We start from the raw sequence: 27773 nt of genomic DNA on the forward strand, positions 1-27773 counted from the left end.
TGGGTTTCTATAGCTGAGCAGTTTCTGTACATTTAGATGATCCAGTAGTTTTGTTCATATGCTGTATTGCATTGTATAACATATTCACGTGTCTAAACATGCACACTGTCCTTTTTACAAATGCATCTCCCTGCACCTTCCATCCCTCCCCTCTGTCTTCCCCCCTCTCTCTTTCATTGACAGGGCTGAGAGGAAATTAGCATTGACTCTTAATCAGCCTCCCCCAGCCCTAAATGTGCTGATGTGCAGGATGGGGTCATGCTAATCAGGTGCCTCAGCTCCCAGGCACATTGACTTAATACTACAAACGCTTATTAATCCCCCTCCGCATCTCCCCCCTCCTCTTCCTCAATACCGAGCCCTTGCACCGTCCTCGTCCTGGCCGTGAGGCTCCCCCCCTCCTCATCTACCTCGTTATACAGTGTAAAACGACGTGCGCACAGACAACAGAAATTAGCTTTGGTGGCTAAATATAAAATTTGAGAGAGTGCTTGTACAGCTTTCATCCTGTTTCTGAAAGCTTATCCGTCTTGACAACACGCGTCGCAGGCAGAATGCAATTCAACTTGAAATGACTGAAAAATGGATGCAGGTTCTACTCACTGGCAATTGTAAAGTGGCACAAGAACATTAGAGTTATTCACAATTGATGCTGAAGACCCCTCTTATTTATGTATTGTTCATTTTTCTTTATGTATGTTTTTTATTTAAGTCACTTTAAGCAAAACAACAAAAAATAAACCACTTGTGACTGCATATTAGCAAACATTGGAAGTGAATGACGTCAAAAGGACCATGAAAATACCCAAAGTCTCACAGGACAGTTAGGATACACCCTGAATAGGTTACCAGCCACCAGCAATAACATTTCACATATGGTCTACTTAGAATCACCAATTAACCTATCATGCATGTCTTCGGACTGTGGGAGCAAGCGGGAATGCAGAGAGAACCCACGGAAGCACATGGAGAACATGCAATTCTAAACAGAAAGACCCCAGCTGGCCGACAGATTTCAAGCAAAAGCCACAGCTTGTGTTAGCAGACCCCCCCCCCCCACAACACAGCTAAGCTACAGTTAGTCACATCATTTGAGGATCTTCCACACTTTTAATCTGTTTCAAGTCACAGCTGAAGGATGGTAACGCAAAGATGGACCATAGATAACTGCAATAATTCAGACTGTCAGACAGCTTTAATGAAGTGCTGTGAGACGGTAGAAAGAGGGCCGAGTCCACAACAACAGGAGGCAGCAGACTGTCACATAGGTTACTGGGACTTGAGTCCCATGTGAAACAAATAGCAATGAGAAAGTAGGTTTGAATGATTCAGAGTTTCACATAATCCTTATTTACCTTAAATGGGACTTGATGCTGTTTGTCAGGTCATTCACTCACTGACACGAGCTGTTTTTGCTTTTCCCTTTTAGAGGCCATACAATTTTTAAGTCAGCCTAATCAGAGTCAACTCAATCTGAGATCACCAAGAATATCCTCTCCCATCATACATCATACAGAGCAGAGTAGAAAAAAACTCTCTGAAACCTGAACTTTCTTTTTCATGCTGACCTCAGTACTTGAAATGTTTAACATGGTTTGCATGCACATCCATATATGACAAAAAATACGAAAAAGCATAACATGACTACTTTAATGACAACATTATCCATGCCTTACCACTTTTTGGTACAAAGCTTTTTGTCACAAAATTGGGCCCTGAAGGCATCATTTTTTAAGTGAAGCCCTAATGTGCATGTTATGTGCACAATGGCAGCGGCCCCCACTCTTTTTAGCGCCATGGACCGGTTTATGTCCGACAATATTTTCACGGACCGGCCTTACGGTGTTGCGGATAAATACAACAAAATAAAACCAGTACCGGTACCAAAAAATTGTTTTATTTTTATTCATAACACACGAGAAAAGACCCAGGGACACCGAGTTAATGATAAAAACGATAAAAAACTATAAAACCCCTGAAAACCATGAATTTCACACCTGAGCCTCAACTCTCGGTCCGTGGCCCGGGGGTTAGGGACCGCTGCACTATTGCCTCTAAAATAGCAAAAACTGTTATGAAAAACATTTTTTAATTGCCAAAAAAAAATGGTTTCCCAACCATTTTGCAACATAAGTAAGTAGTGTTGAATTTCCCAAGTTTATATTTTGATGTAAACTCAGGAAATTAATCATGTTTTTGCTCTTTTGACTTATTTTTCAAAGTTTCTATAGAGTTTTGTACATATAAAATTTGGCTAATTTGATTGATAGTTTCTTAAAAAACCTCCTTATCAAGCCTTTTAAAAACATCAGTTTCTTGTATTTTTGTTTTGTGATAGTTGAGATTATCTGTGATGGTGACCTTGGCACACATTTAAAAAAGAAAGCTCTGAACAGGTTTACAGCACATACTAGTATGATAGGGATGCAAAATCTTTTCATGGATACGCTCACGTTTTGTTTTTGAAACACTGATTTGAACCACCAGATGACAAAGATCTGAATACAATCCCGTGATCGTCTCACATTCATCCTGCTGTCATTAAAGCCAAGCAGTTCTCCCACCGAGCACTGCACCGTCACATTAACATACCAACGCGTGCAGGCCGATCCGTGGTAAAAGAGAAATCAGTTCATGTGACAGGCCTGCTCTCACAGCTAAAGTTCCCTTCACAGAACACATTTCAATTACTGTAATTACCCTCCACTCCACTGCTGATGTCCCCACAGATCACACCTCAATGTGTGTGTGATGACGTCTGGCTCGCTGCCAGACCTTAGCATGACCAACAGCACACATGCGGGGAAGGAAACGCCCCGCTGAGCTGCCTCAAAACAGGTTTGAAAGTATACATATATCATGAGCAGTACAAAGCTTGTGTGCTTGCAGCTGCTTTATAAACCCAATATTTTAATCAACATTACAACATATTTTACTTTAAATAGATTTGATGAAAGTTTTCTTACACCATGCATCAAACTGGAATCAAGAACAACATACAGAAGCATGATGTGGCCAAAACTGTGCTAAGAATCTTTTCACATGGAGACAAAAATGGTCCCAAAGATCAAGATTTTATCAAAATGTCAAAGGTTAACTACACAGTGATGTCATAAAGCTTTGCAAAAACACATTTTAATACATTCAATTCAAAGCTATAACTCAAAAACAGAAGGGGACATTGTTACCATGTTTCCTGTGTGATCATATAAAAAAACAGAGATATATGAACCAAACTGTGCTGCTCCTCAGGTTTCCTTAATCCAAGTTGCTTAACTCATCTTTTTCTCAAAGTTTCTACACACAGAAGCTTTTTGTGCGATTACCACAGAAAATTGAATGATGAATAAATTTACTGACTTGTGTTGATCAGAGTGTTAGATACTGTCAGGGTGGAAAATCTATCAGAAGACTTCTAACGCAACCAGGAATGTCCACAATACCTGATTTAAATATGTTCGCTGGCACCTCTGGACTGTTTTCAGTGAGTATACTATTCATAGATCTCTCTGTAGAAATCCCTGATATCTTCTTACACTCGTGCTGAATCTCCTCCAGATAAAAACGAATCTTTCATCTTCATTTAATCTTTCAACCCAACACCTTAAGGCATTCACCATCCGTATGACGATCACTGACAGTCAAACTAAACAATAAATAAAGTGACATCATCCTCAATGGTTACTTTACATAGATGGCTGTCCAGTCCACACCTGCCCCGTTTCAAAAGTCTTGGTGTGGTCTTGGATAATACTCTTCTTCACTGCCAACATCACTAATGCCTCATGTTTAGCTTACTTTAGTCCAACAAGACTCCGCCCCTTACTTTCTCATACCCAAACATCATAGAATTCAAGTAAAAATATCCAATCCCTATATAGAGAAAAAATGTTTATTAAGATACTTATATTGCTCTCTTTTGCATTGAAAGAGCATGCAAGCAATTCTTTTGTACTTTTTGTATAATGGCAGTAAAGATTCTGATTCTTTAAAAAGATTCAAATTTGACAGAACCTCTCCTCATCCAGCGTCACTGGCTCCCCATTCTCCAGCACATCCAATACAAGAGTCTGCTCGTCCCTCTCAAAGCCCTCCATGACTCCATGACAGAGACAACAGGCTAAGGGCCACATAAGAACCTCCTGCTAAACGCAAGTCAAATTGAGTTGAATAAAATCCATCCATCCATCCATCCATTCGCTTCCGCTTATCCTTTTCAGGGTCGCGGGGGGCGCTGGAGCCTATCCCAGCTGTCATAGGGCGAGAGGCAGGGTACACCTTGGACAGGTCGCCAGTCTGTCGCAGGGCCAACACACAGGGACAGACAACCATTCGCACTCACATTCTTACCTTGTGACATTTTGGATTATCCAATTAACCTATCCCCACAAGCTGCATGTCTTTGGACAGTGGGAGGAAGCCAGAGTACCCGGAGGGAACCCACACAAACACGGGGAGAACATGCAAACTCCACACAGAAAGACCCCGGCCTGATGTTGGAATTGAACTCAGGACCTTCTTGCTGTGCGGCAACAGTGCTAAACACCGTGCCACCGTGCTGCCTTGAATAAAATCATTCTAATTATTATCTAAACTACAGAAAAACTAAATGCTTTCAACACAAATTACCTTTTACTTAGAAGCTCATTTCCACAAATTTATCTCATACGGAATTCATGTATTGAACCAGTTTCTTCTTTAGTACCCAGAGGTATTTTTTTCTCGTTTGATTGCATATGGATCAGCTTTCTCTCTGTCTTGCATCACTGCATGAAACATTTTCACTTTGGTTATGTGCTGCACAAAAAGCCCACAAACTGTCAAAACTGACTCTTTTACCGCTCAATGTTTGAAGATAAAAAGAAGGCGCGTATATAATTTTCTACCAAGCGATGGGAAATTTCAGCCTTTTACGACTCACAACTGATGAATAAATGTGTAACACTGATCTGAGAGGGTGCGGGTCTTTTCAAATGTCCCGGTGACAGTGGACCACTGTGGCTCGTCCCGCATACGCTAATCTCATTTTAATGTGAGGACGCACTCCCTCACCTCTGTGTTTTACAAGCTGAGCTTCCTCTATATTCTCCCTTAATAAGATATAAAGTTAGAGGGCTAACATTCACCCGGTCACCCAGGACAAAAATGATTGGCTATTAATTTATTGGCCTGTGTCTAAGCACTGTATGTTTTATGTATTAGGCAACGGATTCCTTATTTGTTGCCTTGGATACTGCAAAAAGTACAGGATGCTCAAGGTCAGTGCGACCAACTAGGAACCTGCTGAAGCAAACACTCAGGCTGGATACTAACTACCACCACCTATTAACATATTTTATACCCATTTGATAGCTCGTTGGGTCCCGTCCCTCCCCTATCTATCTCTACACACACACATACACAGACACTATCAAAACTCATACTAGAGACTCACTGCACTGCTCTGCAAGCTGGTGTGATTGCTACCCCCTGCCTATGCCCTACAAGCCCCTGTGTGTCCTCCCCCAGACCCATTGATTTTATCGGGCGACACCAAAGCCAGTTCAGGCCAGCGTCCAGTCTGCCGCAAGGCCTTAGGGTGACATAGGCCATGAGAAGCCTGACCTTCTGTCATCAATGTCAGCGAATACTTCCAGATCAACGCATGCAAGCAGCAGACTCAAGGCTGGATCTGGACAAACAAAAAATCTGTGATTAAAGTCTCCTCTTAAATGGAAAACATTGCATGTGATATTGTTTTTCATTGACTTCACATGCTGAAACTACTCGACTGTGGGCCACTGTAAATAAATAGTGGGCGCTCACAGCTGTGCCCTCATTGTACACTTATCAGACTACATTAACACAGAAAAAAACAATTGAATTGAATGTAGGGTTGATCTTTGAAGAAACAATACAAGAAAAAAAAACAGAAATACAAATGGTATTATTGTGCTTATGTAAACCTACAATAACTGATTTTTGTAAAATGGTATAAACACAACACTGATTCATAAACTCGTTTTTAAAATGTCTTCTAAGTTAACTGCTGTCATATTTATAACAACCTCATAAACAAATAAACTCAGTCTGACTCTAAGGATCATTTATACTATAAAGACATTGATTTTAGTCACTTTTAATTATTGATATTCTAAAATATGTAAATTAACATGATGAGTAAATTAACATGAGCTAAAAACATGCCAGTATTAACATTTGCATTTAGTCTGCTTTAAAATGATTTTACAATGCTTAATGATTTGCATGTTTTCAATGATTTATAGGTTAATAGATCCAAATAGCTATGACTAAATTACAATCAAAGTACTAACATGGATATGTAACTAGTTAACTAAGTAAGCTAATACTGAAATTCAAAGATATGCATGCAAATAATCTTCCAACCACCTTAAATTTATATTATAAGTAAATAAGTACAATTAAAGACATTTTAAAATTATTAAATGCTTATTGCTTTCTTTAAAAAGTCCTACTTTTACCTGAAATTTGGTCAACTTGTAGATAAGAAGCATGAGGAACAAAAGACCTCAACATCATTGAAGCAGTGTGATATCATATCAGCAGAAAACTCACTAAAAGGCAGCCAACATCCAAGTTTTTTTAATACTCTTCAAGAAGTCTGGAGAACATTTTTTGAAGACTACTTAAAAAAATTACAAGACAGCTTGCCTGAGCGGGATCAGACTGTGTCCTTCAAGCATGTTGTATGAACTCTGCTTTTTGCTTATATGTTATATTTGACTCCATAAATCGCTTCACCTATTGTGGGATGGCTCAAGACTTTTGCACAGCACTGTATATTTATCTGTTCAAATTTTAAACATCACTTGGTTTTGTGATGATTAAATCGAGGTGAGTAAAACATTCCCAAAACTGCTACTGCAGAAAATAACAAAGGTTTGGATCATATAATCAACAGTTTGACTAATTCAAAAGTTGAAGAGAGCTCGAGACACCGGCAACCATAGTCAATTGTCTTCCAGGGGCCAGAGCAGGCGACATTGAAGGAAATTTAAAACTGCTGGCTAAGGGTAAACGTAAAAAACAGTAAAACAGATACAGTAAAAAAAAAATCTACCAGAAATATCGAAGCACAGGCCGAGGGGGCGGAGTGGCAGCAATTTTTCACACCAGCCTATTAATTAATGAAAGACTAAGACAGACTTTTAATTCATTTGAAAGCCTGATGCTTAGCCTCGTCCACCCCAGCTGTAAAACTCAGAAACCAGTCTTACTTGTTATCATCTATCGTCCACCTGGGCCTTACACAGAGTTTCTGTCTGATTTCTCAGACTTTTTATCTGATTTAGTTCTGAGCTCAGATAAAATAAATATTGTGGGTGATTTTAACATCCATGTTGATGCTAAAAATGACAGCCTCAACATGGCATTTAATCTGTTATTAGACTCAATTGGTTTCTCTCAAAATGTAAAAGAACCCACCCACCACTTTAATCACACTCTAGATCTTGTTTTAACATATGGCATAGAAACTGAACATTTAACAGTGTTTCCTGAAAACCCTCTCCTGTCTGATCATTTCCTGATAACATTTACATTCACAATAATTGATTACACAGCAGTGGAGAGTAGACTTTATCACAGTAGATGTCTTTCTGAAAGCGCTGTAACTAAGTTTAAGAATATAATCCACCCACTGTTATCATCTTCAAAGACCTGTACCAACATAGAGCAGAGCAGCTATCTGAACGCTACCCCAACAGAGGTCGATTATCTTGTTAATAATTTCACCTCCTCACTACGTACGACTCTGGATACTGTAGCTCCTGTGAAAACTAAGGTCTCAAATCAGAAGTACCTGACTCCGTGGTATAATTCTCAAACACGTAGCCTAAAGCAGATGACTCGTAACTGCATGTAAATGGAGAGTCCTCTTCACACACTGAGGTTAATTATGGAGTTCCACAGGGTTCAGTGCTAGGACCAATTCTGTTTACACTATACATGCTTCCCTTAGGCAGCATCATTAGAAGACATAGCATACATTTTCACTGCTATGCAGATGACACCCAGCTCTATCTGTCCATGAAGCCAGATAACACACACCAATTAGTTAAACTGCAGGAATGTCTTAAAGACATAAAGACCTGGATGGCCGCTAACTTTCTGCTTCTTAATTCAGATCAAACTGAGGTTATTGTACTCGGCGCTGAAAAGCTTAGAAATATGGTATCTAACCAGATTCTTACTCTGGATGGCATTACCTTGGCTTCCAGTAACACTGTGAGGAACCTTGGAGTCATTTTTGACCAGGATATGTCCTTCAACGCACATATCAAGCAAATATGTAAGACTGCGTTCTTCCATTTGCGCAACATCTCTAAAGTTAGAAATATCCTGTCTCAGAGTGACGCTGAAAAACTAGTTCATGCATTTATTACTTCCAGGCTGGACTACTGCAATTCATTATTATCAGGATGTCCAAAAAACTCACTGAAAAGCCTTCAGTTAATCCAAAATGCTGCAGCAAGAGTCCTGACAGGGACTAGAAAGAGAGCAGATTTCTCCTGTTTTGGCTTCCCTTCATTGGCTTCCTGTTAAATCCAGAATTTAATTCAAAATCCTGCTCCTCACATACAAGGTCTTAAATAATCAGGCCCCATCTTATCTTAATGACCTTGTAGTACCATATCACCCAATTAGAATACTTCGCTCTCGCTCTGCAGGCCTACTTGTTGTTCCTAGAGTATTTAAAAGTAGAATGGGAGGGAGAGCCTTCAGTTTTCAGGCCCCTCTTCTGTGGAACCAGCTTCCAGTTTGGATTCGGGAGACAGACATTATCTCTACTTTTAAGATTAGGCTTAAAACTTTCCTTTTTGCTAAAGCATATAGTTAGGGCTGGACCAGGTGACCCTGAATCCTCCCTTACTTATGCTGCAATAGACGTAGGCTGCTGGGGATTCCCATGATGCATTGAGTTTTTCCTTTCCTGTCACCTTTCTCACTCACTATGTATTAACAGACCTCTCTGTATTGAATCATATCTGTTATTAACCTCTGTCTCTCTTCCACAGCATGTCTTTTATCCTGTCTTCCTTCTCTCACCCCAACCAATCACAGCAGATGGCCCCGCCCCTCCCTGAGCCTGGTTCTGCTGGAGGTTTCTTCCTGTTAAAAGGGAGTTTTTCCTTCCCACTGTCGCCAAAGTGGTTGCTCACAGGGGGTCATATGATTGTTGGGTTTTTCTCTGTAATAATTGTAGGGTCTTTACCTTAAAATGTAAAATACCTCCAGGCAACTATTGTTGTGATTCAGTGCTATATAAATAAATCTGAATTAAACTGATAAAAAGATAAAATTAAACACATCTTAAAAGTTGCTCTATAATTCCTGAGCAACTTGACTACCTGACATGTTGAGGGATGTTGAAGCGCCTTGAGGCGACTTTTGTTGTGATTTGGCGCTATATAAATAAAATTGAATTGAATTGAATAAATACTGCTAAAAATAATATCAAGAGACTAAAATGCCTGCCTGTGACTAACAGTTAATTTCCTGCTCCAGCGTGGATTCACGGGCATCCACATCTCCTCCCCGCACATGATTTTTCCCTCTCATTGCTACACGTTGTTCAGTTTTAGTATTAGCAGATTGCATAACTAGGCGTTTTCTTCCTCTGTTTCTTCTCTCTCAGCTGCTTAGCACCCAGTAGAGCAGCGGATGATGGGAGCTCCAACACGGCATGATCTAAAAACCCAGTGGCGCTTTAGTGTGCCTCAGCTGGCTTATATAACCCCGTGTGGATGCGCAAACTGCCTTGCTATTGGGAGAGCTGGACTCACGGAGCAGACACACACGCGCACACAAACATGCGCACAGAGAACCTACTGACATGTGGCGTGCTCGTATGTATTTGTACATGCGTGGATGTCGGCATGAGGACAGCAGTGCATGTGCGGTGGAGCGGGGGTGTATGTTGAGCACAGTAAAGTCAGATTTGTCTGTTTTATGCTCGGCAGCCACATCACCGAATTTCTCACTCCCTCCTCCTCACTATGCTGTCTGATGACATCACCAGTGTGTCCCCTTGATTTTGGACGCCGTGCTCGCCGGTGATGTCACTTCCGTCGGGCCTTCACCTGAAGTGACATCATTCCTGTTGCATAACTATCCCCTCTCTCCCTCAGCTGTGAGAGCAAAGGCAGCTTTTCTCCATCTTTGGCCACCCAGAGGCACCGTGAAACTCCTCATTATGGAAATGCCAGGTGTGTCCGTGAAAGGGAAAAGCGCCGATGTATAAAAGCATCACTGGGGTTTCACATGAAAGACACGCATACTGCATCCCACATGACCTTATCGTGCATACGGGATAAAAAACAAACAAACATGCAATGCTGCAAATCATTGTGACTGAGATGACATGAGGCACTGTGCAACTCCTGACATGTAAAACTATGAGTGTGAGGTGTGAGGGTGAAGAGATGCAGAGAGAGTGAGAGAGACAACGACCGAGAGAGGCCTGACCTATATAAGAAGGAGGCTGAAATATTTATGGATGTGAGTGTCCTAATTGGCAAGCTACTGGGAGCAATGCGGCCTTCTCCTCCAGTCACAGCCTGGGAAGAGGTTAACGTGCGCGTGCACAGAGCATCAGTGGTCTGAGGGCCAGACCGCTGCTTCTACCCCATGACTGTCATCCTCAGCCTGAGAGATGCCTTGTTATGAGTGTGATCTGCTTTTGCCAGGGCTATGGCATTGTTAGAATCATTACCAGAGCTGTTATCGTAACCGCGGTGCACACGGGCGGGAACAACCGCTCAGAGCGCTGAGTCAAACGCAGCCTAATTGGCCGGGCTTAATCTCCAGCACTGGCACACACCGTTCGGCTGTCTGTCAGGCCTCGATTACAATCCCTGCAGACGAAGACGAGAGGATGGACACTTTCTGACTTACAGTTTCAAATCACTGCAGGCTGCAGGGGGAATGAGGTCAACCAGGGCTCGGGACATTGGCATTTTTATGAAGTATGACAGAGCGTTAAAGCCGGCACCTATGTTTAATTGTGATGAGTGTTAATGAAACGTAAAAATTCAAGATGTCAGTACTTACAGAAAAATATAGTTATATGACCAAGTCATCTACACATCTATTTGTAGCAAACTTTAGAGAGTAGAGTTCAAATATTTTTTTAACTCGGATGAAGCTCACACCCACCTTCTGTATCAAGCTATTAGGCCTCATTTATTAGTAGTGCATATACGCAAATCTGCATGTAAATCAGTGATTTATCAATATTTCTGTACCTGAATTTGTTTGCAGAAATGCGTTAGAAGTTCAAACCATATGTACGAAAAGATGACAAAGGCCTGGCTTTCTTTGGAAATTTAAAAACAAATCTTGAATACTATAAAAATGAATACTACTACTCCTTCTACTACTATTACTATTCAGAATGTTTATTTGTATTGCCATTTGTTCTTTATTAAGAGTTTTCCACAACACTATGAGACACAAAAATATCAGGAATGCAATGAAATTAAAAAACAAAAATGTAAAGATTTGTAAAGAAAACAAAAAAGTAAGAGGGAAGGTCCTACACCTTTCCTTTTACTTTAACCTTTATATTTAAACATAATTCAGTCTTACTTACTTAAAATTATGTTGCCTTTAGTTAAAAAATGACAAATCATTTCTGGATATTATGACTTAAAGTCTCATTTTCGGTCAAATTATCACATACTTTTTGCCCTCAATCTGTCTTATGCTTCTTCTAGTAGTCTGTTAGTGTTTTCTCGTATCAACATTGATGCCAAAATTATGATTTTTTTCTTGAATCGCCGTGAGTGTCTCAGGGGGAATGACATTCAGAACCAAGGGGATGCAGTGGGGCACTTTTGCACACGGAGAAGTTTGAGTAGTGCGAATATTTCCTGCTGTGCAATGAAGAACTGTACCTCCGTATCTACAGTTCATGAGTGACAACTGCACCACACACTTCAGCAGAACAGAAACATGTACAGTCACTATCAGCTATCAGCAGGCCTGGAGCAGTCACAAAGTTACAAGAGTCCATATAAACTTTTCAGTGTGGATATGAGGACTCCAGCCAATGCGTTTCCAAAATCAGTATTACACTCCAAAAAAGTTTCTCTATGAAAGCTGTGTTAACAGATTGCATTACAAAAAGAAGGCAGCTCATAAAAATTTCTTCCCTGTCCTTCCAAAAAAACAAACCAAATTAAATCCACTCAAAGAAAAAAGGATTTAAAGCTTAAGTGTGCTCATAAAAGTATTAACAATTAGTTACTGATTATTATACAGTGTTTCAAAAGAGGGGAAAAATCTCTAAATTGAATTTCTTATCTTTTAAGCAAATACAAAGATTAATGGGACTATTGACCTAGTGATAGTAACAACACCTGTTGTGATTTTTAGGATTAGCAGGCAAATGAGTTCGACAAGCATCTCTGTCTTGCTTGCACAAAGAAAAAGAGAGCAGAAATCAATGGGCTGTGTTTACAGGGTACACAGCCGACTGTAACACTGCACGTTATGTTACACACAGCCAAGCAGTAAAAACAGACGAGCTGCTTGGCAGGGCTCCGCCTGGCCAGCCTCACGCTAAAGGCAGGAAGAGACGGTGCTGACACACGGGCCAAGAGCAGCGACTGGCACCGTGCTCCAGTCTGAGCAAAAAGTGGAAAAGATTTCAAAAAGAAATTTTAGAAGGAGAAGCAAAATTCCTGAAGTGATTTTTTTTTCTCGTGTGGTCACTTCAAAGACAAACAGAAAAAAGTCCCAATTTTTCTGTATGTGAAAGTAAAGACTGAATATATACTCACGTAAGAAGTACTCAGATGGGTCTGCTTCATAATCTGTTTCCTCGGGAAAGTGGTCTATCTGTTTACACATGCCCTTGAAGTTTCCTGTTGAGTGAAAACAGAAAGAGGGTTCAGGAGAGCTCTAAATGAAACACTGCAAAAATCTACAACTGGAGCCAGTTTGATATCAGACAGACACGTCGACCTTTTACACTCCATATCATCAACAGACTATGCATCCTCAGTTCCATAGAGGAGGGAATTTGACTTTCCTCAACCAGTTACTACTGGTGTACCAGACTGAATCTAACACGTGGGCCGTGCCAAAATTACTTGTCTTGTTGTGTTGTATAAGTGAAGTAGATAAAGGTAAAAAACGTTTTGCATGTTCATGTTTTTGTTCTTCAGCTTTTCTCAGTCTGACTTTTAAAAAATATCATTTTCACAGCTCCACAACTTGGAGGACAGGTTAAAAGGTCCTGACCAAGTCATGGTTGGTTTTTTTGGTCTTTACTGTAAGTTAACTGAATATTTTAGGTTTCAAACAGTACATGTACCTCAAGGTGCTTTATACTGTAAGGTAAAGATCCTACAGTAATAAAGAGAAAACCCAACAATCAGACAACCCCCAGTGAACAAGCACTTGGTGACAGTGGGAAGGAAAAACTCCCTTTTAACAGGAAGGAAGCCTCCGGTAGATCCAGGCTTGGGAAGGGGCTGTTATCTGTTGCAACTGGATGGGGTTGAGGGGAGCAACACAGGACAAAAGTCCCACTGTGGAAAAGAGCCAGAGTTTAATACTAACTATTAATTAAACACAAACTGGTTTCTGATCATGCACAACACTTTTGTTCTTTTAATGGTCAACACAGACAGTGTCATAACAGCTCATATGAGTGGACTGATCTCTTTAGAAAGCGCACCTGAGCATCAGGCCTCTCTGGCAGCAGTTGGCAGCTTGTAAACAAGAGCTGTGCAGCTGGTGCGACCTGGAGCTGCTCCAACTGCCGTGCAGAGAGAACCTCATCTCTTTTTGGCTGACACCTCGCCGCTCAGGTATGCTGTCCATCCAGGAAACAGCATCCCTCTCCTCTCCCCTCCCTCCAGCGCTTCCCTGCCTGTCTGCTCCGTGCACAGATCTGGCATTGATGAGGTCACTCAGGGTGACGTGGCGGGGGAGGCGCCCATAAGGCATCCATTATGGTCACCTGCTGCTGCAGCGAGGAGGCAGATGCATGGCCGTTTGATTGGACCAGATTAGTGTTTCATTAACTTCTTCATCTCCTTTCCCTCCAGTGTCCCTCTAATTAGGGGAACAGGTGTTGGTTACCATGGTGCTGAGGAGGTCTTGGCAGCGAGGCATGATGGGCACAGCGGGATGCGGTTATTGCTCCGTGAATGGCCCACATACAGCGGTGGGAAGGGGACCCCCTGGTGACGACCACTCAGATATTAAAGAGAGCGTCACCTGACAAAACAAGCCATCAAAGCGCCCTCGATCGACTCTCTCATCATGACCTGTGGGTTAGCGCCAGCTGTTGTCTGGTACGAGTATTGAATGGAGAAATGTTCATCTGATTGCCTCACTGTCACTTATAAAGTTTGCCTACAGATGTAGCACAAATACTACCATAATTCAGTAAAAATAAAAACGGGCTAATTTTGTAATGAATGAACATGTGCAGGTACTAACAAAGCCATTAAACTACTGGAAAACATGAGAAATAGATGAGCTGATGCAATTTAAAAAGCACAGGTCAGACCTGAATGGTAAAAAACACGTGATATATGCGAGAATCACCAGTTCACACAGATGTTTTCTTTAAGGAAGTCTGGGTACCAGTGTTCAAAATAAAACTCAATAAGAACATTAATACTGCTTTTAAATTGTGTCATATTTAGTCACTCTGCCACGTTTCTGTCATTTCAGCCAAACCTGAAACTATTTTGCACTGTTCCCCCTAAAGAATTTTTATATATAAGCTTTTATATATCAGGTTTTCTCTAAAGCATTATAAAATCATTTAATTTAAATATCTATAAATATAATTTTTATAAATATATATGGAAAATTTGCAGTCAGCCATTTGGCACGCGCCATATTCACCTTCAGATTCCCCTTCAGAGTTCTGAAAGAGGTCTGATTACTAAGAAAAGAAGAGGCTATAAAAAGTTGCTAAAGAATGAGGTGAACTCAAACATTCATGTAGTCCTAATATTTAGTCCTTCTTTGACTAAGAAGTTACAATATAGATACAACTGTAGTGAGGTGAAGAGAGTCTGTAACTGAAACTGAAACTCATTTGATCTTTGTGACATGGTTCCCTGTTAATCAGAAGATCACTAACTGGTCATAAAGGGATTTACATAGTGAACAACAATGCTCAGGTCAAAGTGTGCCAACAAAATATCCCGTATACCATTACATCACCACCAGCACCAGCATCCTGACCCACTGATGCACGGAAGGATGACTTTATGCTGTTTACGCCAAATTCAAAGTACAAATTGAGAGTCGTCTGTCCATTCCTGTTCTCAGCTCTAAACTTTCATTTTTCTATTCTAGGATCTGCAGGATTTCTGAATATGGTCACCTATGTGCATCTATGTGCAAGAGGGGGGAAGACGAAAAGAGAGAAAAGCAGGCAGAAAGACAATTAATGGGAAGGAGGAGGAGAGATAAATATAGAAAGGGCAGGTAACAGAGAGGTTTTGAAGGACAGCGAGGGAAGACGGAGCAGGAGGTGGAATACATCAAGTCTGAGTGTCAGTGTAATTGCTGAGCCATGAATAGGGTCTCCAGAGTTTAACGGTCCTCCACAGTTTTGCACTTGATGCTCTGATATATGATGTGAAGCTCCTCTTTGGATGGCGGACCAAATTCCCAGTCAGCTGCTGGGTGATTTCTTTTCACTAAAGATAACTGAAGCTGAAGGAAAATAATCCACCAAAGCTTCTGTAGCTTCTGTAGCGAGCATGCTAGTTTCAGTAGTGAGTTGGTGACTACTGCAGGTGTAACCCCACCACCTTCTGCAACTACTACCCCCAGTCAGTACCTCTTCAACATACCTGCTTAAATAAGCTTTAAATAAGTTGCATTTCTAGGAGAAGAGAGGCGAGGGGGGGGACACACACTTGTGCCTCCTCTCAGAGCATATTTCACTGAAAGATGACTTGTGTTTACATACGACTACATTACACACTCCCAGTGGAGCTGTCTGAGCAAACTAGCAGCAGCAGCAGCAACCCACAGAGCACCATGTGTGTGTCTTAACAGCGTTATCAAGTGGGTGTAAGATTTGGTTTGCAGCTGGCTGGCCTATCCACAGTTGTGTGATTTGTAATACCAGCTGTGGAGAGTGGCCTATTGGGGGAACCACTTCAATTAGCGTGCTGAAAGATTTATGTGACACTTAACCGCTCCAAACGGTCCTTTTCTTGTAAGACATGTAAACTCAGCAGGCTGGTAAATGTTTTATAATGGCATTTTCATTTCAGAGGCCTCCCCACGTGAGTGTGAATGCAGGGGCACAACACGGAGCGATCCGTTTGGCCATTAGGAGCTTTGGCAGGGGGACTGCTGGTGAATGGGAAGGTATTACTGAAGACTCAGGTGTTCAGTGGGTCAAAACACTTATCACTTTGAAGAGAAACACCTGTGTGCACTGAGCAGCTCTTGTACTTTCAGCACAGTATGCCGAGTAACCGAAGAGCTCTGTGTTTAAAACCACAAGGCGGCTGGAAATTAATTTTTTTCCACCATGAGCCAGGACGAAAAACATTTTTTTAAAAGATCCTAAATTCTTTAACAATGCAATGAAGTTAAATGGTGTTTCCTGCACAATTCATGTTGGTGTTATTTGAAAAATTACAAAATAGAGTATTCTTAATTGAAACGTCACACATATTGCTTCAACAGTTCTTCTACACAGAGAGAGAAAAATACAGTAAATTGCAGGTGATCTTGAAATAACTTCAGAAATACCTTGGCAATATTTTTCAGACAAAGCTTGTGTTTAGATTAATTGGTGCACAAACTGCAGTGTGTTGATTACAATTTAGCACATCCTGAACGTAGTCAGTGCACCGCACTGCTAGCAGCTTTAAGAGGCATCCTCTCAAGAAGAGACCGCAGTGATTTAGTATTCAAAAACAAAAAAATGTCGGGGAAATTCAGCCACTTTTTTTTTTACAACAGGTAAAAAAAAAGTGAAGTGAAGTGGGTGGTACTGAGTTAAACCTTTAGCAATTTTCAAGTCAGCAACTGAAGCAACTACCAACAGGAGAATCTCTGAGTGTTCAACCATCAGCTAAGATGTTCAGCGTTACAACAAAACTGGTGAAATAGATGTTTTCTTTGCAAATATGCAAAGATGCTCATGTCTAGCAGGTACGATGCTTCACCCTAAACTGAACTCCAACATGCTCTCCTTTCCAACTTTGCACTTTCACTGTGCCTTTATGTTGATGTAGATTCTCAATCCTACAGTTTATGGTTGGTTGAAGTGCTCAACTCAAAGCAACTGGACTTCATTTGGTTCTTGAAGATATTTCACCTGTTGTCTGAGAATCCCAGTATTTACCTTGGAGTGGGTTGTCAGCTATTAACTATCAAGACCCAAAAGAAGTCCAGCTGCCTTTGAGCCAAGGACTTTAGAAAATTTCAGTATGGCTCGAGTCTAAACTTCATGAAGTCAAAATAAGTGGAAAAAAATAGCAATAACGCGTTACTTAATAATATTGATATAATTATAACATTTATAATAATATTTTTCATTGAATAAGATGAAAAGGATTTATTCCCCAATCAAAAAAGCTTCCTTCTATAGAAGCCTATGTGTGAGGGGCAGGGCATGCTGCAGGCTTATATGCTGCAGCACCACGAATCAAACACACACTAGCAGACGAAACCACAAGAATGTACAGTTACAAGTTTTTAGCATGTATCTTGAATATCATGTGCATACCAGTGTGTATGAAATTTATTGTGCTTTATTTAGCTTGTTAGAGTATAAAGATCTAGCTATTAGCTCTGTAAAGTACAGCAGAAAGTATGTAGGATTTTGAAATGATACCCTTTTTTAAAACCAACAATTAACAAGTCATCCATGAATTGTTGTTCTGAGTTAAATGACGAGCCGTTTAGTATTTTTTCATCCTGGACCAAAATGACTCTACTTATGGTTCAACAAGGTGAGCAGTCTGATTTTAGCCATATTAACAGCTCAAAATCAGGCCTCAAGCAATGCTAAAAACAAGCTAAAATTAAAATGGGAACTGATCTTTCGCTGTAAAACACGCTGGAGGTTTAATGTGTGTTGTCCGGTGCATGTCAGTGTGTTTAACAAGGAGTAAAATTAGAGGAATTTTAATATAAAAACCAATTTCTCTGCAGAGAAGCATTATAACATGAAGGATGAACAGATAAAATGAAAAACAAAATCCTCAAAGGACTTCAGATAACTTAACAGAATAGATGAAAAATGAAACTTTCTGACACTTCTGAATATTGAAATAACCACAGCCTGCTCAGCCGGACTGAAAAGCAGCAAGTGACCATGATTTATTGAGCTGCCGCCATAAAACGATAGAGCAGGTTTATCTGTGATCTCTTGCTGGGAGTGAGCCATCACCAGTCCCTCCACGGACCCTTAGCTGTGGTTGAGGAAAGTCTTTGAGTGTTGTCCAGAGAGGGTGTTATCCTGACTAAGTCAATCAGCCCAGACACCACTGACCGCCGTTCCCTCCTATACTGGGAATGAGCTATGGGCTAACCCCATGTCCTCTGTGTCCCCTCCCGTCCCCTGCAGCCATAAAGCACCTCATTACCACAGAGCTTGGAGTGGCAGAAACACTCAGGAGTGAAGTACAGTGTGTGTGTGTGGCAATGAGAGGGGGTAGGAAGGTGAACGTACAGATTTACAGTTGTCCACAGCAGCAAGGCTCAGGGTCTAGTCCTGAGGGGCCGGAGCTTATCCAGCCGGCATCAGGCTCATTTTCACGGCCCTTACACAGCACATACACATAACACCGAGGAGGAGCTCTTGTTGGTCTGGTGATGTTGCCATGTTGCTCTTTATTCAAGCTTTCCCCAGGGTGATGTTCACATTTAGGTGCAGGATATTGGACCAGCTCCAGCTGAGCTCAACCCAATGTGGATCTGTTCCAAAGTTTAGGTGTTGACTGGTTAAAAAAGGTCCGTGACGAAGCTGAGAAAGTTTTCTAATGCGACTGATAGCACAAGCATGGGCCCTGGCCTCTGGTTATTACAGGAACAGGAAACACTAACTCCTATTTTTTCTCTCTTGCCATCATTCTCGCAGGCAGATTTCTGGCCTGCTGCTGAGAAATTTCTTCAAGTTTTAAGGCAGCTTTGAGTCATTTCTTCCTCCTCGACTGTGAGCTAATCTCCATTTTGCTGCATATAGTATGATCGAAGTCACTGCACAAAGCCTGACAGAACACACACGGAGGGATTTTAGCGTACTTTCCTTCTTTTTCCAAGTGATTAAACCAACATATCACACAACAGTATCATCAGCAGTAGGTGAGATCCTCAAATGCAGATGAAATAACAGTAACAAGGAACATGACCACGTATGATTCATCTATCTGGTTTTATATCCAGCGCAGAAGAGCATCAATATTCCTGCTGGAGCTTTCCAGTTATTTGACTCATGAAGATCAGTTTACTTGTGTGTCTTTGGAGAAGTTTCATCTGAGAGAGCGACTCAAGGGGGATCACTTATCATTGGTCTAAATAAAGAGGGTTGAGTTGGACTTTCATACCTCAGTGAGAAGTGGGGAAGAAATGAGTGAAAACTGTTTTAAATTTTGGTTTACTGAGTTGAATCAAACTAATTTGTGCTGACAATTATCTTCATTGAGTAGCTGATTAATTTATCTGATATAAAAGAACAAAAAGCTCAGTTAAACTTTCTACACACCCAAGATGACTCCACCCTATCCCTCTTTTTAGCTGTTTACATAAATCGGGATGTTTATGAGATCGAGTCTACCCTGCCTACAGTGGGTGAGGGACAGGGGACACACTGGACAGGTGATCAGTTAGGTCTATTACAGAGATGCAGACATCCATTTGCAATCATATCGGCCAATTTAGAGTAACACGTTAACCTAACGAGTCCCCCAACACTATTTTGCTAGAGTAGTTCTTTAAATACAAATTCATCTCATCTATCAAGCTGACTGAAAAGCCTCCCTATCGCTGTGTTATTCAAATTTCCTAAAGTACTGCCTAACTTCAAACTAAGCTCATTTAAAATAAAGTGTTCCTAATAACAAAAGAGCATAGATGATATATGAAAGATCGGTTGTGTGGTCAAGTGAATCTTATGCAGAAGTGCCTACAACCTGCGTTCTTTCTAATGGCCAGCAGGAGGAAACTGCTCTGGCTGCAAACAGCTGTTTATGATCCAATCTGTGGAAAAATGGCCTTGCTTCTCTTTTGATCTATATGAGCTCCTGCTGAGATTATGGTCTTAATAGGTTGTTGCAAGTATGCTTCAATACACCATGATGCTAGTTTTTAAAATCTGGTTCCTTTAAAGAGTGAAACAGGGGATAAAGCAAGTTATGATTTATAGTCTGTTTTAACTTGAGATGGACAAGTTCTACTGTAAAAACCCTCACTCATCACTTATATCCGTTTTTCAAATTAAAAGTGGCCAAAATGCTTGAGATAGGGCGTTACTAACTGTTGATGTAATTGGACCTCTGCTTGCTGCCATAATGCACTGAAAACTATAACACTGCACATTGAAAAAAGTGCAATAAGCCAGTTGCTGAATTTGTATATAAGGAACTCGCTATCTTGTAATTGTTATATATTGTTTAAGGAACCAAGGCTTATCAGTTTATCAGACTGAATTATGTTGAAATGAAACTGAGTAGTCATGTTTTATCTCCAGAAGCTCCGCCCCCCCAGAGCGGACTTTGCAGGAAAAAATGGCTGCTCCGTCCACCATGTTTTGTCTTGCTTTGGAAAGTTAACAGCAGTCTAGAGTTCTTCACTTCGAAGGTAAATAAAATTTAAAGCTAAAATAATGTATATATGGACCTTTACTGAGGTAACACTTTTTACTGGTATGTGGGCTGGTTATTGAGGAACATGAAAAGCAAGCATAAGGCTCCAGTTAGCTAATGTTGATCGATATCTAATGATGTGATGATCAAATGAGTAATAATCAAATGTAACGTGGGTTAAGATTAAACCTAAATAAACAGACCGTCACAAACTTTCATCAGTGTCTGCAGTAAGTGGTGGTACCAGCAGTATCTTAACAATTACACAGAACTGGACAAATCTTTCCTGGATGGCAGAGGAGAGAGACGTCCGGGTCACGCCTGCCCACACATGAAACCCTCTAACAGTGATCAAGCATGATAACTGCTGCCACATTGCTGCAAACTGAGACAAAGGTCTGATGAGACACAAACACGTAGGAGGTGCATGATGGGAAGGGGAGGGTGGGGGGTTGGGGGGCTGCAGGGGGGGTCAGGAGGACTTGACTGAGTAGGAGGTGCAGTTTAAAGAGAAAGAGTTAGAGACAGGGAGATTCAAGCCCACTTCTGATTTGCCAGTGGGTGGCATTCTCGAAAACTTTCCAGGCAGCCACTGAGTGCGTCAGCATCCAGAAACCCCTCCTTCCCCTCCTCCATATCCTCCTCCTCCCACCTCCATCCTCAGTCCCTACAGCAGCCGTTGCCATGTGGACATCAGAACCATTCGCTGCGGTTGCCATGGATATAGCTATCTGGGATCACATGGTTGGAGCCGGTGAGGTGTCTTTAACCCCTGGACACAAAGCGGCTTCAGTGACACAGCATGCAGTATTAGTCAGCAGCTGTTATAGTACCAGCACAGCAGCTTGTAAGCTAGCGCTGACTCCACACAGAGGCCTGCAAAGGCAGTCAGGTATGCTTGTGTCCTTTCGGGTCAAACATATAAACTTACTGTTGGATTACACCACGGATGGAAAGAGATATATTGCTTATATGGGTCATTTAACTTCACAAATGAACACAAATGGTCTCCTCTGGTCTGCAGTTACACTATTGCAGCATTCCCATTTGGATGCATGCACAGGTATGAGCAAATAAATCCCATGTGGATGAAAAGGTAATGGGTTCATGCATGTTACACATTGACATCATCTCCCTCCTAATGAACAGCCATCCTAGCAGCAATGACAGGATCCCTAATCGTCTTATTCATCATCATAATCACACCTTATTCATCCTTATAATCACTATATTCATCTTGGTAATGACCCTGCTAAGGCTGGGAGGCTCATGTGCACCATCGCTCCCAATACGAACACACACACACAATACTGGGTCTTTTTCCATGTCAGCACTGGAGCAGAACTGTTGCTAACACTTAAAGACGCAGTTAAATGACAGTTTATGCACTTTTGTAACATATTTGAAATATGCAGATAAAGTATCACTGCAGTGAGGATCAGCCATCAAGAGATTTCATGTGATAGCTGCAAAACGGGGCCTGGCTTCAGATCTGGATACAGTGAAGGCTTTTTTGCCTCCACCCACACCACCCTCACCTGTGTTGGTGAATCAAGGAGGCAGAGGAAGAGGCTCAAATGGCACTTAAATCACACACATTCAATTTTAGAAGTGCAAAATTGGTATTTTGTAAGCTGGCATCTAAACACAGCTCCAACCAATCACAGTACAAATAATTAATGTTTTTACAGAATGCCATTAATATCAATTCCTATATAGTCACTAATTCCTCATTCAGTTTGTCTTTCATCGTTCTTTTTATAAACTGTAATCATAGTTTCTGATCTTTTCTTTCCAAATTGTAAGTGAAACCGAGCTGCTAATGCCAACTGATTTTGGGGGGGAATGTAATAATTAATTTGTGTAACTAAAAGTTAAAAACATTGCACATGTACACACAAACTCCCGAGGCTAAGAGAAAACACACTAAATGAATCTGTGAAATTTGCTGATCTTATCTAGTTACATACATAAGGATCAATTTTTTTGTCGTTACCCACAAACTGTACAAAAAAAAGCCTTGGTTGTCGTCACAACTATTTGGTTTTTGCACCACATTTCTAAAGGCTTGAACTTGACCACCTGGGTTTTTGTTGGAGCCTGAAGTTCTAAAGCATAGGTGTCAAACTCTGGCCCGCTGGCCAAATTTGGCCCGCAGCCTAATTACATTTGGCCCGCGAAGCCATACCAAATTATTATTAGAGCTGGCCTACTGGTATTATACAGCTAATATATATTGTTTAGTATTAAGCTTTGCTTGTTCCATATTCAGTTTTTCAGCAAAACTTGTTTGAATCCATAAGAAGAGATTCATTCTTAAATCTGGAGGAATAAATATATTTCAATAAATATTAATGTTAGCCCGCGACCTTGTTCCAGTTTTGAATTTTGGCCCACTGTGTATTTGAGTTTGACACCCCTGTTCTAAAAGGTCATTTGGATGTAAAGGTGGCATGGTATATTATCAGTAAAGCTAGTTAACAAAGTGCATTCACAGGTTGCAAAATCACAGAATCCTGTTGCACTAACAAATTACACAAATAGCACTAGAATTTTAATCAAAAAATCAAAGAAGAGCAGACTTCTTGGACAACCTGGTAGTTCGATTAATTTCAGAGCAAACCAATGCTTCAACATGGAGGAGAGGTCCAGTTCAGCTCAGTCACACAAGCCTAGTGACCAGTTGCAACCATCTAGCAAAAACAGGTTGTGAGGTAAAAATTACAATTCTGTGATGGGCTGGAAAGGGTTGCTGACGTAGCGGTGAAATCAGCTGATAAAGTTTGACCCAGAGAGAGGTCAGTGACACCCTAGTAACCACCAGTTGTTGGGAAAGTGGTTGCTGGAGTCATCTAGGTAAAATTAGTTGCAAATGCATATAGTGTTGCACTGAAAACCTCATTTTGATTGATGTGATTCTAGCAAGCTGCTGCAGTAACCTGTAGTTTGTTTTGGAGGACGGCAATTTGTCAGCATCGACAGTGGCAATCATCTAGTGATTAAAACAACCACTTTGGTTCCTGCACCTTGGTGACCAGTTTGACCTGGTTACAGTTAGCAACTGTTTGCCAGCCACTTGGGGAATAAACATTTTTCCCCTGTTGCCAGAGGTTGCCATGGAGTTCCTGACTAGTCTCTAGACCTGTGTGACTGAGACCTAAACAAGTCTAGTAAAAAACAGTAACTATAATGGACATCTGTGCCCATATTGGACATGTCCATAATAGTGCACACCTGTAAGCAGATGATTAGAAAGAGACCATTATCTTATAGTCTCTGAATGCAAAGGTGCTCTAGTAGACGTTACAAATGAACAATATGGAGTTGAAAATGACTCTTTAAGACATTTGTCATGGACATTTGGAGTCTTAGCTGTGAAAAGTTAACCAGAAAGCAAAAGGAATACAATATTAGCAGCCTAGCAAATAAAGATGCATCTTGCAGGCTGAGAGGTTGGCAGGTATGTAACGCAGCAGCTGTAGCTGCAGGTGATGTGGGAGGCAGACTAATGGAGGCAGCAAGGTGCCGTCAGGTTTCGGCTCGTTGGAGGATGACTGACAGATGTTAGACAGTCATTTGACCTCCCACAGCTCGGCTCGAGCGCTTGCCCAACAAAGGCGTTCTTCTCCGTCCTGAGTGGCTGAGTTGTCTACTGCTTTTGATCTGAAACACCACATCTGCGTCTGTCTGTGAGCCGCTGCAGCACTGTGTGTCTGTTTACTCCCGAGTTGATGTGTTGATGGAAAAGAAATAGGGAGGAGATCACCTGTGATACACTACCAAAGGAACTGCGAACCCTCAGGGAGGCCAGACCCTCTCAGTCATACTTGTTTCTTCTCACTGCTTTCTTGACTCCTCTCTTCAAGCCGTCCTTATTTATAGTCTTCTACTTTTATATTCTGCTTGCTGCCCTATTGCACAAGAAGAGCTCAATATGTAGCCACTGTCACAGGTTCTGTTTAGTTTTTATCATCTCAACCATCTTCAGGAGTAAATTTATTAACTTTCAATACTGCTCAAAATTTGAAATGAATGCGTCTTATGTTAACCCTTTATCACCCAGATATTATACAGGCTATTGTAGGCCATGGTAAATCTAGAAAGAGCGGATTTTACCACGTGCACGGAGAGCAAGAGTTGTCTGTGTTCAGACAACAGTACCTTGTGAATTCTTTGTACTACTGTGATACACCAAATATGCCCTAAATGCTCATTGTCTCTTCTTTCTGAAACCATTTGAATTTTGTTTCTAACACAAATGGTGATGGGGTTACAGCCATTTAAAGAGAGCTTGTAAAATGGGCCAGTTGCCAGTTTGATGGTAAAAAAAAAAGAAGCTGTTTTATGCAACAGGAAAGCGTGCAGTTGCCTTTGCAAGTGTCACCACCCTCTGCTTTTTATAGAAATTATATTGGGAGATGATATTGGGAGATTACATGGAAGACAGGTGATTCTTTCATAAAGCATGTAGTCTGTGTGGAGGTCGAGGTGGTGAATGGATCAACAAAACATTGGTGTTTAGTGGAAAGTGTTGCTTGTTTTCCACGTCCAACCTACACAGCGTTTTGTTTTGTTATGTTTTCTCTTTTTTCACTTAAAAATATTTTTTGCAAAAGGAAAATTGACAAGAGCAAAGACGTTCACATCCTCTAATTAAATGCGCTCTCTCATTCTGCTCTCTCAGTATGAATGTAGACAAACAGCAGATCTGACCACTCACAACAGACACCACTATCTGTCCTTGTGATATATATATATATATATATATATATCACATTTCATAGTTTAGAATTGATTTCACAAAAATTAATGTGACGCGAACTCGGGCCAGTAAGGAGCTGTGAAATGAGTGGGAGGATCATTTTCAGGCACGGTGTAGATTAATCGTATCTAATCTAGAAGTTCTCATATTTTCCAGCACTGGAATCACAGATAAATGGTAGCTGCAACAACAGGAAGGGACATTTGATCAGAAAACATGCCATTTATATTTGACAACTCATTCACTCATTATTTGGCTTTGTAAACTGCACAGTATTTTATTAGATTAGAATATTATTAGTCTGGCAGAACAGCAGGAGCATAATAGATAACAGTTGGAGTATGACATTACAAATAATAAAGAGCAAATACCTTGCATGAAAAATCAAAGTGCTAGTTTTATCCCTCTATATAAGATGACATCATTAGATTATTAATATTGAACCATCGCTGTGCAGTATTACTGTTGAAGCTGCTGGAGGTGCTGCTGATTTGAAGTGGATTTCTATAAAGGAACACCAGAAAAATCTGACGGTTTGTTAGACATTTTGGATAGTTTTCAGAGGTCAAACATAGTTGCTGGTTTAGTGAAATGAACATGATATCAAAAAGTCTAAAACTTAATCAGGGCAGCTGTGGCTCAGGAGGTAGAATGGGTCATTTACCAGCCAGAAAGTCAGTGGATTGATTCTGTGACTGCTCCTTTCTGTACGTCAAAGTATCTGTGGCCAAGATACTGTTGTCTGTCCCTCAAGTAAACTATGTGGCCATTACACTATAGTACTACACAGCAATCTGGGAACTGATTGGCTCTTGTTTAAGAAGCTGAGGCCAATGATTAAGGTGCTTCTGGCAGGCATATAAATTAAGACAGGCTTAGAAAAAGCTAAAAGCTGTCAGTCAGCAGCTTTGAGCTCATATTTTGATGAATTTCTGCTAAATGCAATTCTTTATTTGCTTTCAATGTGGACTGTTTGGCTTCCTGCTGTATTATAAGTGAAGACAAGATGAGCACCATCACCCTCATGTTCAGAGGAAGTGGGAAGGATTTCTCCTGCCTGTGGTCCATCTGTGCATCACAGCCGAGACGTGTGGAAACACCAGGACCTGTTAGGTCAGGGAGGGCAGGAACCGCCGTGAAGGAGAGAACAAGCTTTCACAGATCCAGGAACAGGAGTACCAGTGAGTCACTGGAGCTGCAGCCGAGTGCGTCACAGCCTTCTGGTCAGACGGGGTGAAAGCTGTCCAGTTCTTAGAAGAGTCCCTCAGCAGCACCCACAGGGAGAGGCATTCCCAGAACACAGGCCAAGTAAACACTTCACACAAATAACAACAATTGGAAAAGCAACACCTCACCTACGCCAGTCACAATCATATAACGATCTCCATAGGGGGTAAAACGGGTTCGAATCTTTTCGGTCCTCCTTAGAAACTTAAAGCATAAAGCATGCTTTAAAAAGCTGTTTTACATGTGCTCAGCAGTACAGTAGTTTTGTCGCTGACCAGTAAAATCACTTATTTTAGTGTTTATTTGAATGAAAAAACACATTTAAGCACAGCATGCACACAAGCACAGGTGATACAACAATATCCCTGCAATGAGGTGGATGCAGTTTTGCTGCAGGTGGAAAGTGTGAGGCAACCGGGAAACAGAAAAAAAAAGGCAAATTTATATAGAGTGGTAAGCAGGATAATTTGTTCCTCAGCAGCAACACTGACAAACAGCATTTAACATCAGTCTGGCAAACTTGGTGTAAAATCATGAGAATTCAGCGTCAGAATGAAAATTAGGATGCTTAGAAGTAACTTACACTGACTCATAAATGGGGTGATGTCAACCCAAATCACTCATTATGCAGGGAAAACGGAGAGTCAATCACAACAACCAGTCCTAATGGCTTGGTGTTTGCTCTGTACTTGTTGTTGTGTATGAGTATTTCACTTCTGGTGTTATGACATCACAGCATCACATCAGCCAATCGAATGCACAACTCACCCTTCAGCTTCCCGAGTACGATGAGAACATGTAAACATAAACATGCTCATGGATGAGGTTTTCTCAAAAGACAAAAATGATCTGCAGTTAAAGCAGACTCATTAACACAGAGAATTAAGATTTCAGGTGAAGTTATTTCCAACAGGACGATTATAAAGGATATTTGTTCCTGCAGTCTGAAATTT

The 27773-nt window shown here is 41.0% G+C and overlaps 1 protein-coding gene across 1 annotated transcript in view; it reads right to left on the minus strand.

The window, feature by feature from the left end:
* Positions 1–27773, minus strand: part of cacng2a (calcium channel, voltage-dependent, gamma subunit 2a) — an 87557-nt gene that overhangs the window by 22987 nt on the left and 36797 nt on the right. The window contains exon 2 of the mRNA XM_085155783.1: positions 12807–12890. Within this exon, the coding sequence (XP_085011909.1) occupies positions 12807–12890 (84 nt within the window). The remainder of the gene's footprint in view (positions 1–12806; positions 12891–27773) is intronic.

This window comes from Neolamprologus multifasciatus, chromosome 4 (genome assembly GCF_963576455.1).
Source record: "Neolamprologus multifasciatus chromosome 4, fNeoMul1.2, whole genome shotgun sequence".
Lineage (NCBI taxonomy): Eukaryota > Metazoa > Chordata > Actinopteri > Cichliformes > Cichlidae > Neolamprologus > Neolamprologus multifasciatus.